At 44.9% G+C, this 19,680-nt stretch overlaps 1 protein-coding gene across 2 annotated transcripts in view; it reads left to right on the top strand.

Moving 5' to 3' along the window:
* Positions 1-19,680, top strand: part of adcy5 (adenylate cyclase 5) — a 424,142-nt gene that overhangs the window by 341,513 nt on the left and 62,949 nt on the right. For both annotated transcript variants that reach the window (XM_087989343.1, XM_043694258.2), the window contains 3 exons: positions 101-248; positions 3,721-3,818; positions 4,219-4,306. In XM_087989343.1, the coding sequence (XP_087845469.1) occupies positions 101-248; positions 3,721-3,818; positions 4,219-4,306 (334 nt within the window). The remainder of the gene's footprint in view (positions 1-100; positions 249-3,720; positions 3,819-4,218; positions 4,307-19,680) is intronic.

Raw genomic sequence — 19,680 nt, 5'->3', positions numbered from 1 at the left:
AAGGAAAGGGATCGATCTTTAAAATATTTTACTGATGAAAGAGCTAACTTACACTTGAAATGAATTGTTTGCTAATTGCTTTTTGACTTCCTTCCTTCAGCAGAAACACTCAAGAGAACATGAACCCTGAGGATGAAGTGGATGAATTCCTTGGGCGAGCCATCGATGCAAGAAGCATTGATCGCCTACGTTCTGAGCACGTGCGGAAATTCCTACTGACGTTCAGAAAACCTGAGCTAGAGAAGAAGGTAAATCCTGGCAGGAATAAATGGTCCTGTAGGACTGCTTCGCCATTTCAATAAGGGGTGATCAACCACAACTCCACCTTCATGTCCTCTCTCTTGATGCCCTTGGTGCATGTAAAGTTTCTCAGTCTCCTTCTTGAATATACTCAGCAACTGAGCACCAGCACCTTTGCGGATAGAGACTTCGAAAAATCCACCACTGTTAGAGTGACAAAATTTTTCTTCACTGCAGTCATACATGGATCTGACCCCTATTTCTAGAGTTACTGGCCTGGGGATGTCAGCATCTAATCTATCAAACCCACTACAAAGTCTTTATAACTCACTGAGAGTTATAACTCAGTCTTTAAAATTTTAGAGAGGACAGACCCATTCTGTTCAAACTATGGTCAAACCACAATAAAATCATTCCAGAAACAAGCTAATTCGATCATCTGACACAGTCCAAGATGATGTAGATGTAGTATGAACTACACATGTGGCACAAATTTTCATAGCACTAACCTCCGCAAACTTTAATGGAGATGGTGGTGGTGCAGTGAATGTCACTGGACCAGTAATCCAGAACCCAAGGTTAATGTTCTGGGGACACGGGTTTCAGTCCTACCATGGCCAATGGCAAAGTTTGAATTCAAGAAAATAATTCTGGAATAACAGTGGGCCCTAAGTGTAACCATGTAACTACTGGCAATTGTCATTTACCTGGTTCATTAATGTCCTTTTGGGAAGGAAACACGTGACTCCAGACCAACAGCAATGTGGTTTATTCTTAACTGCCCTCTCTGCAATAAATGCCGGCATATATAATGGTGACCACATAGCAATTTTGTTAAAAATTTCCACAGGTGACTACAGAGCGATTCCCAAAAGGCTTTGCAATGTAACTGTCGATTGTACCAGCACACATTTGTGGTCACTTACCTTTGACTGAGAAACAGAAAATGCTGGAAACATTCAGTGGGCCAGGCAGCATCTGTGGATAGAGAAACAGATGGTTGACTTTTTGTAAAAACTAAGAAACATTAACTCATTTCTCCTCTTTCCATGGGCTGGCTAATCATTGCCAGCGTTGTATAACCAACCAGTTCAGCAATGTTGTGAAACAGCTCTGGAGCAGGTAGGACTCGAAGCCAGGCCTCCTGGTTAATAATAGGACCACCCTGCTGCATAATAAGACTCCTCCAGTTCCAGTATTTTAGATATTATCTAATCCATCTGCTGAGACATGTTGTAGATCAGGAAGGACAAATCCATGCCGACCAGACAAATATCTGGTCAGCATGGACGAGTTGGACCGAAGGGTCTGTTTCTGTGCTATACATCTCTATCACTATGACTGTATCTCCTCCCTGGCAGCACCAACTCTCTCCCCACCCCTCTTCGGTTCTTCCAGATTTGCCACCACAACCAAACTGTCCCTTGAATGTTTCATCTGGAATTGGTCTCCTGAGTATCCAATAAGGCAGACAGCTGCCATTCAGACACTGGTTAGAGACCCTTGACCCTGTAAATTTTGGCAGGGGCACAGAGTGAGCTTTCTCTTGGTACCAAAACTGGCTTCTCATCTAATAACAACAACAATCAATGTTTACATAACACCTTAATACATACCAGGATGCTTCACATTGCCAAATGAAATATGACATTGAGCCACATAAGAAGATATTAGGTCAGGTGATCAGTCAAAGGGGTAGGTTTCAAGGAGCGTCATAATGGAGGAAGGCCAAAACAGCTTGATGGAGAGTGTAGGGAGGGAATTCCAACCCTTGGGCTGAGGAATCTGAAGGCATAACCACCACTGGTACAGCAATGAAATTCAGAATACAATGATTGAAGATCTCACAGAAGACTGTGGGTACTAGAGATTGGCAGTGGAGAGACCATGGAGGAATTTGAAAACAATGATGAGAATTTTGGAATGAAGTTATTGCTTGACCAGATGTCAAAGGTCGTCAATGGGCACAGGGCAGGTAGGGGACTAGGTATGAGTTTGGACAGTAGCAAAGACTAAGATCATTTGGGATGATGGACTTCAGCTCTGAGGAGAAATTAGAACATTTTGGAAAAATTTCTGCACTCCCTGGAACAGTGAATATTAAATGGTCACTTGCTCGTGTTTTTCAAGATAATTTGTTTTTGTTCTTTTATGCAGTGTGGGCATTACTGGATTGGCCAATAATTATTACCCATCACCAGTTGCTTTTGAGAAAGTGATGATGAGTTGCATTCTTGAACTGCTGAAGTCCATTTGTTGTAAGTACGCCCATAATGCTATTATTGGAGAGAGTTTCAGGATTCTGACCTGGTGACACTGAAGAAATGGTAATATAATTCCAAGTCAGGATGGTGCAGTACTTGTAAGTGGTTGTGTTCCATGTATCTGCTGTCCTTGTTCTTTAATAGGTCTTACTGGAGGAAAAGCAAACTATTCTAACAGGGCAGCACAGTGGCTCAGTGGTTAACACTGGTCTCACAGCACCAGGGTCCCAGGTTCGATTCCAGCCTCGGGCAACTGACTGTGTGGAGTTTGTACATTCTCCCCGTGTCTGCGTGGGTTTCCTCCGGGTGCTCCGGTTTCCTCCCGCAGTCCAAAGACGTGCAGGTCAGGTGAATTGGACATGCTAAATTGCCCATAGTGTTAGGTGCATTAATCAGAGGGGAATGGGTCTGGGTGGTTACTCTTCGGAGGGTCAGTATGGACTTGTTGGGCTGAAGGGCCTGTTTCCTCACTGTAGGGAATCTAAACTGGTGAGTAGGTTTATAAATTTAAAATCATTAATGAAGGATCTCGAGTGGAGATGAGGAGAACTATTTTCACCCAGTGAGTTGTGATCTGGAAAGTTCTCAAATTTGAAAGCTAGTTGAAGCAGATCAATACTGAAAATGTGTTGCTGGAAAAGCGCAGCAGGTCAGGCAGCATCCAAGGAGCAGGGTTCCTGAAGAAGGGCTCATGCCCGAAACACGATTCTCCTGCTCCTTGGATGCTGCCTGACCTGCTGCGCTTTTCCAGCAACACATTTTCAGCTCTGATCTCCAGCATCTGCAGACCTCACTTTCTCGAAGCAGATCAATAAACAGTTTTAAAAGGGAGCTAAGCATGGCTATGTCTTGTGGTTCATTTTAGCTACAAGTAATCACAACCAAAATGCTGGAACTTCATTGAGAGTATAGTTACATATCGCTATCTGACCAGGACATGACTACAGTGCAGCGGCGAAGTGTGGTCTCCAGGACGTACATTCTCACAATAGTTGGATCCTATTTCTTTATGAACAATATAACAATGTAACCAACAGATATTGGAAAATGTGGAATTTGCAGGGCTATGAAACAAAACCATGGGGTGAGGGATATCTTAGCTTGACTACTCTTTCCAAGAGTCAGCGCAGTCGCAGTTGACCAAGGGGCCTTCTGCTGCTCTGTAGTTTTCTATGAGTGTATATCCAACTGATTATCATTGTCTTCTTTATTGCAGTACTCAAAGGAGGTGGATGACCGATTTGGAGCCTATGTAGCCTGTTCCTGTCTTGTCTTCGTCTTCATCTGCTGTATTCAGATAACCATAGTGCCCCAGTAAGTCTGCTTCATTGCCTTTACTTGAAGGAAATTTCTCATTTAGTCTCAATGAATGAAATGTGTTGAACTTACTTGAATTGGAGATGCCGGTGTTGGACTGGGGTGTACAAAGTTCAAAATCACACAACACCAGGTTAAAGTCCAACAGGTTTAATTGGAAGCACACTAGCTTTCGGAGTGTCACTCCTTCATCACCTGATGAAGGACCGTCGCTCCGAAAGCTAGTGTGCTTCCAATTAAACCTGTTTGACTTTAACCTAGTGTTGTGTGATTTTTAACTTTATAATGGCACAGCCTGTGATGTCTGCATCGTGTGAATGATTTTGGAACCTAATGTATAAATATATACATATATATCTTTCTTTTCTTCCCCCACTCCCTCACCCTCTGCTCGCAGCTCTATGTTAATGCTCGGTTTTTACCTGTCCTGCCTTTTGGTCCTGGCCAGTGTACTGTTCGTTTCCACCATCTACTGCTGTGTCAAGGTGAGCAACTAAGAATGCCTGAAATTCCCCACCTTGCACTATCTCTTGCCTCTACAGCTCCTGTCCACTAGAGGTAAGTGTTTGACATGAACATGAGAACAGGAGCAAACCATTCAACCTTATCTGAGGGAGGATGTTCTGACGATAGAAGCAGCACACCAAAGTTTACCAAACTGATTCCTGGGGATGGCAGGACTGACTTGAGAGAGAGCCTTTCTTTTATGTACTCATGAGTTGAGGGCATCACTGACTGGGCCAGCATTTATAGCCCATCCCTAATTACCCACATGGCTGTGGATTTGAAGTCACATGTAGGTCAGACCGGGTAAGGCTGGTGGTTTCTTTGCCTAAAGGAAACTAGAGGAGTTTTTAAAACAAGAGACTTTTAATTCTAGATATATATTGAATTCAAATTGCACCATCTGCCATGATGGGATTCCAACCTGGGCTCCCAGACCATTACCTGGGTCTCTGGGTTGATAGTTTAGATCAGAGTGGAGCTGGAAAAGCACAGCAGGTCAGGCAGCATCCGAGAAGCAGGAAAATCGACGTTTCGGGCAAAAACCCTTCACCAGGAATAGAGGCAGGAAGCCTCCAGAGTGGAGAGATAAATGGGAGGGCGTTGGGGGGAAGCTGGGGAGAAGGTAGCAAAGAATACAATAGGTGAATGGGGGTGGGGATGGAGGTGATAGGTCAGAAAGGAGGGTGGAGGAAGGTAGCAAAGAGTACAGTAGGTGAATGGGGGTGGGGATGGAGGTGATAGGTCAGAGAGGAGGATGGAATGGATAGGTGAGAAGGGAGATTGACAGGTAGGACAGGTCATGAGGACAGTGCTGAGCCGGAAGGTTGGAACTGGGATAAAGTGGGGGGAGGGGAAATGAGGAAACTGGTGAAGTTCACATTGATGCCATGGGGTTGAAGTGTTCCGAGGTAGAAGATGAAGCGTTCTTCCTCCAGGCATCGGGTGGTGAGGGAACGACGGTGAAGGAGGCCCAGGACCTGCATGTCCTCGGCAGAGTGGGAGGGGGAGTTGAAATGTTGGGCCTCAGGGCGGTGTGGTTGATCGGTGCGGGTGTCCCAGAGATGTTCCCTAAAGCGCTCTGCTAGGAGGCGTCCAGTCTCCCCAGTGTTGAGGAGACAGCATTGGGAGCAACGGATACAATAAATGACATTGGTGGATGTGCAGGTGAAACTTTGAAGAAAGTGGAAGGCTCCTTTGGGACCTTGGATGGAGGTGAGGAAGGAGGTGTGGGCGCAGGTTTTGCAATTCCTGCAGTGGCAGGGGAGGGTGCCAGGACGGGAGAGTGGGTTGTTGGGGGGTGTGGACCTGACCAGGTAGTCACAGGGGGAATGGACTTTGTGGAAAGCGGAAAGGGGTGGGGAGGGAAATATATCCCTGGTGGTGGGGTCCGTTTGGAGGTGGCGGAAATGTCGGCAGATGATGCGGTTAATGCAGAGGTTGGTAGGGTGGAAGGTGAGCACCAGGGGCGTTCAGTCCTTGTTGCGGTGGGAGGGATGGGGTCTGAGGGCAGAGGTGCGGGATGTGGATGAGAAGCATTGGAGGGCATCTTCAAATATGTGGGAAGGGAAATTGCGATCTCTAAAGAAGGAGGCCATCTGGTGTGTTCTGTGGTGGAACTGGTCCTCCTGGGAGCAGGTACGATGGAGGCGGAGGAATTGGGAATACAGGATGGCATTTTTGCAGGAGGTAGGGTGTAATCCAGGTAGCTGTGGGAGTCGGTCGGTTTGTAACACTTCAACCCCAAGGCATCAATGTGGACTTCACCAGTTTCTCTTTTCCCCTCCCCCCACCTTACCCCAGTTCCAACCTTCCAGCTCAGCACTGACCTCATGACCTGTCCAACCTGCCAACCATCCTTCCCACCTATTCGCTCCACCCTCCCCTCTGACCTATCACCTCCATCCCCATCCCCATTCACCTATTGTACTCTTTGCTACCTTCTCCCCAGCCCCCACCCCCACCCCACCCCCACCCTCCCATTTATCTTTCCACTCTGGAGGCTTCCTGCTTCTGTTCCTGATTAAAAGCTTTTGCCCGAAACGTTGATTTTCCTGCTCCTCGGATGCTGCCTGACCTGCTGTGCTTTTCCAGCACCACTCTAATCTAGACTCTGGTTCCCAGCATCTGCAGTCCTCACTTTTGCCTCTCTGGATTGATAGTCCAGCTTTAATACTGCAAATCCATTGCCAACCCTCTTCAGATCAGTTCGGACTATATTCAATAAAGTTCAGTAGAATAAGGGAGGATCTCATGAAAACCTATAAAACCGGGGAGTCCAGAAGCAGGGATTGCAGTGTAAGGATACAGGAGAGGCCATTGAGGAATGAGATTAGAAGAAGTTCCTTCTCCTAGAGTGATGAGCCTGTGGAATACTCTGCCAAAACTTTATTCTCAACCAGCTACAGTTAAAAGAAATTTATCTAGTCATGATCTCATTGCTGAGGAAAGGGCACTTGACCTGAAACGTTAACTCTGATTTCTCTCCACAGATGCTGACAGACCTGTTGAGCTTTTCCAGTAATTTCTATTTTTGTCTCTCGTTGCTGTTTGTTGGAGCTTGCTGTGAATAAATTAGTTGCTGTGTTTCATGTATTCACCGTGTTCGCCTATTATGAACAGGTGCTATATAAATGCACGTCCTTCTTTCTTTCATATGTCCTGGCCATATATTCCTGTCAAGCACAATGTTGCCCCAACTTAGGCATCATATGCATTTAGGGGGAGGCAGCATCCCAGTGGCATTATCACTGGACTGTTGTTCCAGAGATCCAGGAAATGTCACAGAGCCCTGGGTTTGAATCCTGCCATGGCAGATGGTGGAATTTGAATCTGGAATTAAGAGACTAATGATGGTCATGAATTGATTGTTGGAAAAACTCATCTGGTTCACTAATGTCATTCATGGGAGAAAACTGTAATCCTCATCTGGTCTCTGGCTGGGGTCTGTAGAGACTTTCCAGGAGATTGCAAAATAATAAGGAGGTGGCCTGGTCATGACCGCATTATTGACTGGCAGCAGGAGACTTTTCCTGCTGTCTTCAGGTGCTTGTTCTGCGTAATCCTACATTTCATGGCTCCTTTTAGCCCTGATGCCTTGTTAAAATTCTTTACTGCTTCCTTTACATTCCTCAAGTGCCTTGTTTGATTTTAGTTTCCCATACCTTCCTTTTCTTTTTGCCTAAACGTTCAACATCTCTTGCCATCCAAGGTTCCTGAATCTTGCCATCTTTCATTCTGACAGCATCATGCTGGTCCTGAACTCTGATCAATTGGCTTTTCAAGACTCCATGTCAGATGTGAACACCCTCAAACAGCCATAATTCTGTAAGTGTTAAGACTGTTTAGATTAGATTAGATTCCCTACAGTGTGGAAACAGGCCCTTCAGCCCAACAAGTCCACACTGACCCTCCGAAGAGCAACCCAACCAGACCCATTCCGCTACATTTACCCCTGACGAATGCACCTAACACTATGGGCAATTTAGCATGGCCAATTCACCTAACCTGCACATCTTTGGACTGTGGGAGGAAACTGGAGCACCCCGGAGGAAACCCACGCAGACACGGGGACTTTATGGAAACGGATAAGATTGGTCCAGTTTCTCCAGTTCCTGCCTAATCCTGGTTAAATGAGTCTTCCTTCAATTTAGCACTTTCACCCGAGGACCAATCTTATCCGTTTCCATAAAGTCCCCGTGTCTGCGTGGGTTTCCTCCGGGGTGCTCCAGTTTCCTCCCACAGTCCAAAGATGTGCAGGTTAGGTGAATTGGCCATGCTAAATTGCCCATAGTGTTAGGTGCATTCGTCAGGGGTAAATGTAGCGGAATGGGTCTGGTTGGGTTGCTCTTCGGAGGGTCAGTGTGGACTTGTTGGGCTGAAGGGCCTGTTTCCACACTGTAGGGAATCTAATCTAATCTAAACAGTCTTAACACTTACAGAATTATGGTCACTGTTCCCAAAATGCTCACCCATTGAAATTTCGATCACTTGGCCAGGCTCATTCCCCAGTACAAGGTTTAATATGGCCTCTTCCCTGGTTGAACTATCTTTATTTTGTTTCAAGAAGCCCTCCTGGATGTACCCAACAAATTCTGTTCCATCTAAGCCCCTGGTAGTAAGGGAGTCCCAGTCAATATTGGGGAAGATAAAATCACCCACTTCTTTTCAGCTTTCCATGACGTGCCCGTATATCTGTTCCTCTACCTCCCACTAGCTGTTGGGAGGCCTCTGTAGAACCCCATCACGGTGACTGTACCTTTTTTATTCCTGTGTTCTACCCAAATGGCCTTGCTGGATGAACTGTCCAAGCTATCCTCTCTTACTGCACCAGTCACATTCTCTTTAATCAGTAATGCAACTCTTCCACTGTTTTCACATCCTCTCACACCTGAAACATCTAAACCCTGAAACATTAATCTACCAGTCTCTTATCTCAACCATGTTACTGTAATAGTTACAACTTCGTAGTTCCAAGTACTAATCCAGGCTCTAAGCTCAACTGCCTTACTTATTATACTCCTTGCATTAAAATAAATACACTTCTGACGACCAGTTTTGCCATGTTCATTAGCCTGGCCCTCCAAGATGCTGGTTACACACAAAAGAAATAAAAATGAAATTGAAATAACTGCACAGAGGCACGAATCCCATCATCAAGTCACCCTATATCTATTTGTGAGAAAGTGAGGACTGCAGATGCTGAAGATCAGAGTCAAGAGTGTGGTGCTGGAAAAGCACAGCAGGTCAGGCAGCATCTGAGGAGCAGGAGAGTCGACATTTCAGGCATAAGCCCTTCATCAGGAAAGGCTCTCGAATCGGCCATAACAACCCTCTCCATGGCCCTCTGCCTGGACCTGTTTATGGCCAGCCTGGCCAGGCCCAGGAGCAGACCCACAGGGAGATCCTCTGACCTACCCTCCCCCTTCCGCAACAGGTGCCCAAAGATCAGGAGTGAGGGAGTGAGTGTAACCAAAAACAGAGAAGAAGGTTTTTAAGAAAATCAAAAAGGGAGTGCAAGCGCCCACCCCCAATATACACATGGTCCACGGACTCCACAGCACCACAGAACAAGCAGTTGGGCTAGGAGTCCGTGAACCACCACAATCTGCAGTTGCAGGGGAGTGTCGCGTGCAGCACCCTCCCATCCAGATCCCCGAGAGAAAGGGGGAGAGTTCCCGCAATCTCCTGGTTGTATTTTGTCAGTGCCCTAAACTAAGGAAACTCTAATCTCCTGTTTATATATTTTTTTCTCTCTTCTTTTTTCTACCCCCACACTACCACCTAACTGCGGTAGTGCTTATTTTTTCCCCAGCACCCATATTCTGTGTGTGCAGGTGTGAGACACAGTGAGAGACACAAGGTGTACAAATCTTTATTCAATTCCCACCACCAGGAAGGAAGGAAACACCCAAGTGGCCAGTGACAAGCAGTACCCTTCACATCAAAGGGCAATGCTGTGTGATCAAACAGTGAAGGGGAGGGTAGGGATTAAATCAAATTAGAAGTGGAGGGGGGGGAAATAATACACTCCACTCCCTGGGGTGCCAAACCTCTCCCTGAACAGCTCAAGGGAGTTGGTGGACACCACGTGCTCCTTCTCCAGAGACACCTGGGCTCCAACATAACCGTGGAAGAGGGGCAGGCAGTCGGCCCTAACGACCCCCTCCACGGCCCGCTGCCTGGACCTGCTTATGGCCAGTTTGGCCAGGCCCAGGAGCAGACCCATGAGGAGGTCTTCAGACCTGCCCTCCCCCTCCGTACCGGGTGCCCGAAAGTCAGGAGTGTGGGACTGAAGTGCAACCAAAAGCAGAGGAGGAGGTTTTTAAGAAAATCAAAAAGGTAGTGCAAACGCCCACACCCAATATATACATGGTCCCGTTATCTCCTGGTTGTATTTTTTTTTAAGGAGTGCCCTTACACTTTTTTTTAACCCCCACACTATCGCCTAACTGCAGTAGTGCTTATTTTTTCCCCAGCACCCATGGTGTGTGTGTGCAGGTGTGAGACACAGTGAGAGACACAAGATGTACGAATCTTTATTCAGTTGCCACCACCAGGAAGGAAGGAAACACCCGAGTGGCCAGTGACAAGCAGTGCCCTTCACAGCAAAGGGCAATGCTGTGTGATCAAACAGTGAAGGGGAGGGTAGGGACTAAATCAAAATAGAATTGGAGGGGGAAATAATGCACTCCACTCCCTGTGGCGCCCACCTCTCCCTGAACAACTCCAGGCTGTTGGTGGACACCGTGTGCTCCTTCTCCAAGGACACCCGGGCTCTAACGTAACCGCGGAAGAGGGGCAGGCAGTCGGCCCTAACGACGCCCCCCACAGCCCGCTGCCTGGACCTGTTGATGGCCAGTTTGGCCAGGCCCAGGAGCAGACCCACGAAGTGGTTTTCAGACCTGCCCTCCCTCCTCCGTACAGGGTGCCCGAAGATCAGGAGCGTGGGACTTAAGTGCAACCAAAAGCAGAGGAGGAGGTTTTTAAGAAAATCAAAAAGGGAGTGCAAACGCCCACCCCCAATATATACATGGTCCCGTTATCTCCTGGTTGTTTTTTTTATTTTTATTTTTTTTCCGAGGACCAGTGACAAACACTGCCCTTCACATCAAAGGGCAATGCTGTGTGATCAAAACAGTGAAGGGGAAGGTACGGACTAAGTCAAAATAGAGTTGGAGGGGGAAATAATGTACTCCACTCGCTGCGGCGCCCACCTCTCCCTGAACAACTCCAGGGTGTTGGTCGACACCGCATGCTCCTTCTCCAAGGACACCCGGGCTCTAACGTAACCGCGGAAGAGGGGCAGGCAGTCGGCCCTAACGACCCCCTCCACGGCCCACTGCCTGGACCTGTTGATGGCCAGTTTGGCCAGGCCCAGGAGCAGACCCATGAGGAGGTCTTCAGACCTGCCCTCCCCCCTCCTCCGTACCGGGTGCCCGAAGATCAGGAGCATGGGACTGAAGTGCAACCAAAAGCAGAGAAGGAGGTTTTAAGAAAATCAAAAAGGGAATGCAAACGCCCACCCCCAATATATACATGGTCCCGTTATCTCCTGGTTGTATTGGTCAGCCAGGGCTTTCCTGATTGGCCCAGGTTAGCAACCCCAAACAAGGATCTTGTACTCAACGTGATCCACCTGGTTCCAATCACTACAGAAATAAACTAAAGCAAGCTATCCAAATATAACACAGTTCGACTCATTTCAGAAAATATGATAAATAAAAGCGCCATCAACTCCTGAAATCCCCGTCCTTTATAGTTAATTAAAGTCCAGAGTAATATTCCTCGCCTATGAAATACGTAGGTTTAACTTAATGGCTTCCTTTCAGTTTCAATCCTGTGACGTGAAGCCCTTTTCCCTTGAAAGTTCACGTAATTGTAATCTTAGACTTCCTCAGTTTTGAATAACCAATACAGATTTCTATTCAAACACTCATGGTCTGAAAATTTCACAAACAATACTGTTTCACTGAAGTAACTTATTTCCTTCATTGCTTCAAACAATCTCCTTGTCCAGAAGAGACAATACTTATTTCTGACGCAAGTTGACTTGGAACTGCCCAAAGCTTTTAAAATTTTTATCAAAAAATTGCTTATTCTAGATTCTGCTTCACTAGTGGCCTAATATTTATTGTCTGTACAGTTATGAATCCCTACAGCATAAAGAAGCTTTGATTAACACTCAGGAGGCAAAACTGGTTTAAAATCATGGTTCTTAAAAGACAGACCTGATAGATTTTTAAGGACCTTCACAAAAAGAGACCAAAACCCATTTGTTTAAAACCTAAGCTCTGCAAAAGAGTTATATAATTGTATATAAATCACACGCCTTTCACCATATTTGAAAAAGGTCCATCAATGCAAAACCTTTAAGAATCATTGGGTTAATAGAAGCAGTTCAAGCTTTGGACTTCTTGTCACTTAAAAATCAGTTGTGTTTCAATCACCTGATACCATCTAAACACATGGAAGCAATACTTGCTTCATTACTCATCCTCAGTATCGTTGAATCTTGAAAAAAGTGACAAATTTAAACAAATGTGTGAGAGGAAATTAGCAGTAACACACTGGAGCCTGAAGAACTCTGGGCTCCATAAAAGCATAGTCAGGGGATCAACACCTAGCAAATTTCTCTAGCTTTCTTCCAACATAGCAACACAATTTGTCCCTGTTAATGTTACTAAATCAATACCTCCATATCCAGTCTGTGATTGACGTATTTCTCCCTAGTCCAGTTTGATTGCTGGTCTATTCTGGTCTCATTGCTTTTTGGTTGTTTACTGTTCTTGCAGTACAAGCTGGTTTACCATTTGCACCAAATTAACAACTTCTTTAATCATAAAATGCTGGATTGTGTGGAGCACAATCTGATTTCAAAGGTAAAATGTTGTGAATGTTAGAGACCTCGAAGCCAATTAAGAATGGACAATAAATGCTGGCTTTGCCAATAACATCCCCACCCCCACACACAAATCAGTGAAGAAAGAAAAACACAGTTCACATTTCTGCTCTGTGACCAATCAACGTAAGAATTTTACAAGGTTGAGGATAAGAATGTTAAATGTTTTCTTGTATGTGCCTGACCTTTAATGAACTGCAAGTTTTGTTTGTGTGTTTGGACCTGATTTGATCCTTATTTGCTTTTTCATCTTCCATTGGTTATTTTGTTTTTCACTACTGTGTAACTTATGTCCAATTTCTGAAGCTTTAGCATATGTGAGAGTGAAGGTCATCGAAAGTTCTCCAGTGAGTGGCCTTGGAGCCCAAGTTGTTGCAAGTGTTTTCTTTCATGGAATGTGGGCGTCATTGGCAAGGCCACCATTTTGTTGCCCACCTGTAATTGCCCTTCAGTGGTGTGGCTTTCTTGACTATTTCATTAGTTATGTCGACAAAAATGTGGATGCTAGAAATCTGAAACAAAGACAGAAATTGCTGGAGAAACTCAGCAGGTCTGGCAGCATCTCTCCAGTGACCCTTGTTCCGACTGCATTTCTGTGGATCTGAAATCAAGAGTAGAAGTGGACAGATAGACTTTTACAACAAATGCTGAAAGCTTTCAATTCCAGATTTAATTCATTGAAGCTGCCTTGTTGGATTTGAATTTATATCCCCAGAACCTCTGGGCCTCTGGATTATCAGTCCAGTTACCACTGCACCATTGTTCACTGCACCCCCAGTTGATTGTATTACTCACTCTATGTGATTTTTAAAAGAAAATCCATCACTTTCTCTTGACACCAAGGAGCACACATAAGGAGTTATTCATGCAGAAAACCAAAGACTTGGTCGAAGAAGTAGTTTTTGATTATTGTTTTAAAGGAGGAAAGAAAGAGAGAGGAAGAGAGTTCCAGAGCTTGGAGCATAAGCAGCTGAAAAGATGGCCACTAAAGGTGGAATGATTAAAAGAGGAGATGTGCAAGAGTCCAGATTTGAAGAGCACAGAGGATAGTGGGGCTGGATGGGATTGTAGAGAAAGGGAGGTTTACCAGTGAACCTATCAGCAGCAAGAGATGAGAGAGGACCAGCCAGTGATTGGAGGGCAGCTGGTGTGACTTTGCCACCAGCAGGGCACTTTACTTGATGCAGTGATGCTTACTTTATCTCCCGTAACAAGGAACTGGCTGTGGATATCATGGCATTGAAGAATCTGCCAGATATTTAAAACAGTTAGCAATTATGTGCAAACAATATATTCCTTAGGTACGAGTGTCCGAGCTAATATTAAGCAATTAGATTGCAGCAGAGCAGCATGCTTCTGTAGAGTATTGTGATTCAAGTATCTCAGATAAAATAGAGTTATGAGACTTCTTCCCCCCCCAGATCACACGCTATCATACAGTGATGATATCATGAGCATATCTATTAAAGGCTCACTGACATTCTGACTGTACATATAACACAACATATCTCTCTGTTTCATTCAGTTCTGATTATTTCTCTCTGATTGGTCAATCTCATCAGTAAATCCTTCCAAAGATTTTGAGGACTTTCAGCCTGCCACCCCTATATATCTTGAGCGTTAAATTTAGACCCAGGCTGTTGCTTAGAATCTGTTGCGCACAGCCAAGAAAAGAAACATTGAAGTCATGTTTCTCTACAATAAAATCCTTTATTCAGCGCTGATGCTTTCTTCAATGATTCTGGACAAGAGTTTGCAACTCTTATTGACTTCCTGCACCAAGCTGTAGCTTAAGACAGAGGTGAAAAACTAGGGGTATCTCAGCTGAAGGCTAATTGTAGACTTGTAAAACACTCCTTCTTTAATTCAGAGGAACTGAGGGTGAATATAACCTGAACCCTCCTGTGCATTGCCAGAGGTATGGCTTTCAGATGGGGCGTTTGACAGAAGTTCTGTCTGGTGTGTCAGGTAGCAAAAAAGATTCCTTGGCATTATTTCAAAAAAGAAGCAGAACATCTCTCCCAAAAGGATAGACCAGATCTAAAAGTTGAAATTCTAAATTGGAGAAAGGCCAATTTTGATGGTATTAGGCAAGAAATTTTGAAAGCTGATTGGAGGCAGATATTCGCAGGTAAAGGGATGGCTGGAAAATGGGAAGCCTTCAGAAATGAGATAACAAAAATCCAAGAAAGTATATTCCTGTCAGGGTGAAAGGGAAGCCTGGTAGGTATAGGGAATGCTGGATGACTAAAGAAATTGAAGGTTTAGTTAAGAAACAGAAGGAAGCATATGTCAGGTACAGACAGGATAGATCAAGTGAATCCTTAGAAGAGTATAAAGAAAGTAGGAGTACACTTAAGAGGGAAATCAGGACGGCAAAACGGGGACATGAGATAGCTTTGGCAAATAGAATTAAGGAGAATCCAAAGGGTTTTTACAAATATATTAAGGACAAAAGGGTAACTAGGGAGAGAATAGGGCCGCTCAAAGATCAGCAAGGTGGCCTTTGCGTGGAGCCTCAGAAAATGGGGGAGATACTAAATTAATATTTTGCATCAGTATTTAATGTGGAAAAGGACATGGAAGATATAGACTGTAGGGAAATAGATGGTGACATCTTGCAAAATGTCCAGATTACAGAGGAGGAAGTGCTGGATGTCTTGAAACGGTTAAATGTGGATAAATCCCCAGGAACTGATCAGGTGTACCCGAGAACTCTGTGGGAAGCTAGAGAAGTGATTGCTGGGCCTCTTGCTGAGATATTTGTATCATCAATAGTCACAGGTGAGGTGCCGGAAGACTGGAGGTTGGCAAACGTGGTGCCACTGTTTAAGAAGGGTGGTAAGGGGCAACTTAGATGGCGGCGATCTGAGAAGATCAACTGCAGAGCTTCGCATCGCAGCAGGAGCAGGAGAGTCCTTTAACCCACCCAACCCAGGTCATCAGGATTTCTTGGGGTGTTGGAAAGATTGTGGAGCCCCAGGAAACATTTAAAAATTGACTTACCTGTATTTTCAGCTGTCCAGAAATGCCTAAAAATGGAGGAGGAGCATCTGAGGCTGGGCCTGCAGCTCAGCCTGCAGCAGCCTCAGAGCAGATTACTCTCCAGGACCTGGTGAACCAGCTCATGAAATCTCGCGAGATGTTGGGGAAACAGATTGAAGATAAGCTGGCTCCAGTCTCTCTCATGCTGCAGAAGCATGAGCAGCAGCTGGGAGACCTGGAGAAGAGGACGGATGAGGTGGAGCACAGGGTCACAATGGTGGAAGCTGATGCCAGTTCATTCAAGGAAGAGATCCAAGCCCTGAAGACGCAGGTTCGTAATTTGCGTGACCAAGTGGATGATCTTGAAAACCGGCAGGAGAAAAAACATTTGGATCATCGGTCTGCCCGAGGGTAAGGAAGGTGAGTGGCCTGCGGAATTTGTTGAAGATTGGCTTCCGAAATTCCTTGATTTGGAGATTGGCATGAGAGGATTGACGATAGAGAGGGCTCACCGGGTCGCAGCACGGAGGTCGGGTCTGGGTCAATGCCCTCGTCTTTTCCTGGTGCAGTTCGTCATCACTGGGATAAGGAGAGAGTCATGGAGGCTTCCAGACTCCAGGGGAAGGATCCAAAGGCCCTAATTTACGAGGGGTCTAAGATCATGTGTTTTCAAGACTTTTCAGCGGCGGTGATCTAGAAACAAAAATCGCATGATGGTGTCAAGAGAAGATTGAAGGAGCTTGGGATTCAGTACTCCCTGAGATATCCGGCAGTGCTTCAGATCACCTTAGATGGATCCGTGCATCTCTTTGACACATCGGAGAAGGAAAGAGACTTTGTGGACAAACTAACCTAAGTTAAACAATTGTAGTATGTATAAATATTGTTGCTTGGGTATGCGTTTATCATTCTGCAAAAGAAATGGAGGAAATCTGGTTGGAGCTTTGTTTTTTCCCTTTTTTTTCCTCTATTGATAATAATTTGGTTCAAACTATGTCTGACAGTGGTTAAGATGTGCATTTTAAATTTCTAAGTTAGGACATACCAAAGGATGGGTGGGGTATTTATTCCCTTTTTTTATATAAAAGAATTTTTTTTTATTCATATTGATATTCTATGGGGTGTTTATTCTTTTTAGCTTTGCTTGCGATGTGGCTCTAACTGGGAGAGATGAAGGTGGTTGAGATGGTTAGATGCCTATTTATGCGCAGTTCGGGACGGGTAGTTGCTCCCTCCGGGCAGGGGGTGAGTTCCCCCACTCATTGCTATTGGCGCTTTGTATGTTGGTTTGTTTTCTGGTTTTTGTTGCTTTTTATTTTTAATAATTTTGTATGTTTGTTAAATGTAGTGGTTTTAGTTTATGTAGTTTTTATATTTGGTGGATCATGCGACACTAAGGCTCAGCAATTTGTGGTTCGGGTTCCTCCTCTCTGGAATTTAAATGTAATTGCAGAAGATTATGGCTAATGATTTGATTAAATGGTGTACCTGGAGTATCAAGGGAAGTCACTTACCAATTAAGAGGAAGAAGGTACTCTTGAGTCTTAGAAAGGAGAAAGTGGATATTGCTTTGTTACAGGAGACACATTTGGATGACAAGGAGCATCTGAAATTACAGCAGAATGGCTTTGACCGAGTTTATTTTTCATCATTTAATACCAGACGTAGGGAAGCGGCTATATTGGTTAGGAAAAATCTCTCATTTAAATTGTTGGAATGTGTTAAAGACACATATGGAAGGTTTGTAATTCTTAAAGCCTTGATAAATGGGGAAGAATATGGCATTTTAAATGTTTATTGTCCACCAGCTCATCCTCTTAAATTCTTAGTAGATGCTTTTTCTAAACTGATAAATCTCAAGTCTCGGCACATCATTATAGGGGGAGATTTTAACTGCCTCATGGACCCCACAGTAGACAGGTTGCCTAAAGGTCCCTCGATACCCTCGGCACAAACTAAACAGTTATTGGGTTTGTGTGGGGATTTCGGATTGGTGGATGTCTGGAGGTGTCTCCACCCTACAGATCCGATCCGCACTGATGTCACACGAGGATTGATTTTTTTTCTGACCCCTGCGGTAACCCTGGATCTGGTGGCATCCTGTACGATTGGTAATATTGCCATTTCTGATCATGCTCCAGTGTACCTCATGGTTAAAATTAAGGATGTTATAGTGGATTCAAGGTACTGGCAAATGGACCCCTTTATTCTCATGGACAGCAAGTTTGTGGTGTATTTCTCTAGGGAATTTCAGGTATTCCCAGACATCAACATAGGCTCGGTTGATAGCTCATCTGTTCTCTGGGAAACTGCCAAAGCTTATGCCAGAGGGTTAGTTATTTCATATTCCACCAGTAGGAAGCGGCAGAAGGGTGAGCAGCAACGTCTCCTTGAAGCACGGTTGAAGGCAGCCGAGAAGGCCTATTTTGACAGACCCTTGTTGGTCAAACTACAGAAGATTACGGCACTGCGGTCTGCACTAAATTCCATGCTCACGCAGATGGCAAAGAAGGAGCTGGCTTTTGCAAAGCAAAGGTTATACGAGCATGGTGACAAGCCAGGCAAATACTTAGCATACCTTGCCAGAAAGAGAAGTGTCCTACAAACCATTACAGTGATTAGCGAAGAGTCTGGGAACTTAACGTGTGATTCTAAAAAGATTAATGTGGCGTTCCAGAGGTTCTACTCTAAATTATATCAGTCTGAGAATTGTGAGGAGGGGCAGGCCAAAATGGAATCCATTTTTAGAGATCTGAAGCTCCCAGGTGTGACTCCCGAACAACAGTCCTTTCTCAATGCCCCATTATCAGAGCAAGAAGTGCAGGAAGCTGTGAGGCAGCTTCAGAGTGGAAAGGCGCCCGGTCCTGATGGACTTCCCAGTGAATTCTATAAGGAATTTATAAGTATACTGTCAGGCCCGATGCTGAATATGTTTAATGATTCATACTGTCATGTTTGTCTCCCACCATCTCTGAGAGAGGCCAATATTTCACTTATCCTTAAAAAAGGGAAGGATCCGGAAGACTGTGCTTCATACAGGCCCATCTCGCTCTTAAATGTGGACTTTAAGATCCTCTCTAAGGCTCTTGCGTTAAGGCTGGAGACTGTGTTACCTTCTATTATTAAAGAGGATCAGATGGGCTTCATAAAGGGTTGCAGATCCTCCAATAACGTTAGGAGGCTGCTTAACGTAATTCAAGCATGCCAACAGCAGTCAGTACAGGGATTGGTGATTTCTTTAGATGCAGAGAAGGCATTTGACCGAGTTGAGTGGCCGTACCTTTTCTATACTCTAGACCGGTTTGGTCTGGGCGAAGTTTTCATAAGCTGGGTAAAGGTTCTCCACAGTGTACCTCTCGCTGTGGTCATTACCAACGGGGTACAATCAAGCAATTTTAATATTTCTAGGGGCAGCCGGCAGGGCTGTCCCCTTTCACCGTTACTTTTTACGTTGGTGATTGAACCGTTGGCAGAGGCCATTCGTGGGGATCTCAATATATCAGCTTCAGAAGTGGGGTCAAAATTACATAAGATCTCGCTGTATGCAGATGATGTTCTAATTTTCTTGACAAATCCAGCAGTTTCAGTGCCTTGCCTGATACAATGTATTCACGCGTTTGGCACTTTTTCAGGGTATAAGATTAATTTTGCTAAATCAGAGGCTATGTCTATGGGTGGTCTTACGAAAGAGTTGGCTCTTAAGAGTGACTATAGATTCCCATTTAGGTGGTCACAGGGGGTTGTGCGCATTTGGGCATATTCATTACTCCAGTTCTGGATTGGCTGTTCAAAGCCAATTTTACTCAATTATTTGAAAAAATTAAACAAGATCTCCAAAGATGGGAGGCACTTCCAGTCTCATGGTTGGGTCGGATAGCGCTTATTAAGATGAATATTCTCCCTCGTTTGCTATACCCTATACGGATGCTCTCCCTGATTTTCAATAAACAAACACTCAGGAGACTGAAC

Source organism: Chiloscyllium plagiosum, unplaced genomic scaffold (assembly GCF_037043375.1).
Source record: "Chiloscyllium plagiosum isolate Xiang-an unplaced genomic scaffold, Cpla_swu_hap1 HiC_scaffold_7, whole genome shotgun sequence".
Classification (NCBI taxonomy): Eukaryota; Metazoa; Chordata; class Chondrichthyes; order Orectolobiformes; family Hemiscylliidae; genus Chiloscyllium; species Chiloscyllium plagiosum.
Note: the sequence above shows the minus strand (reverse complement) of the source record. Positions and strands in the feature narration are given on the sequence as shown.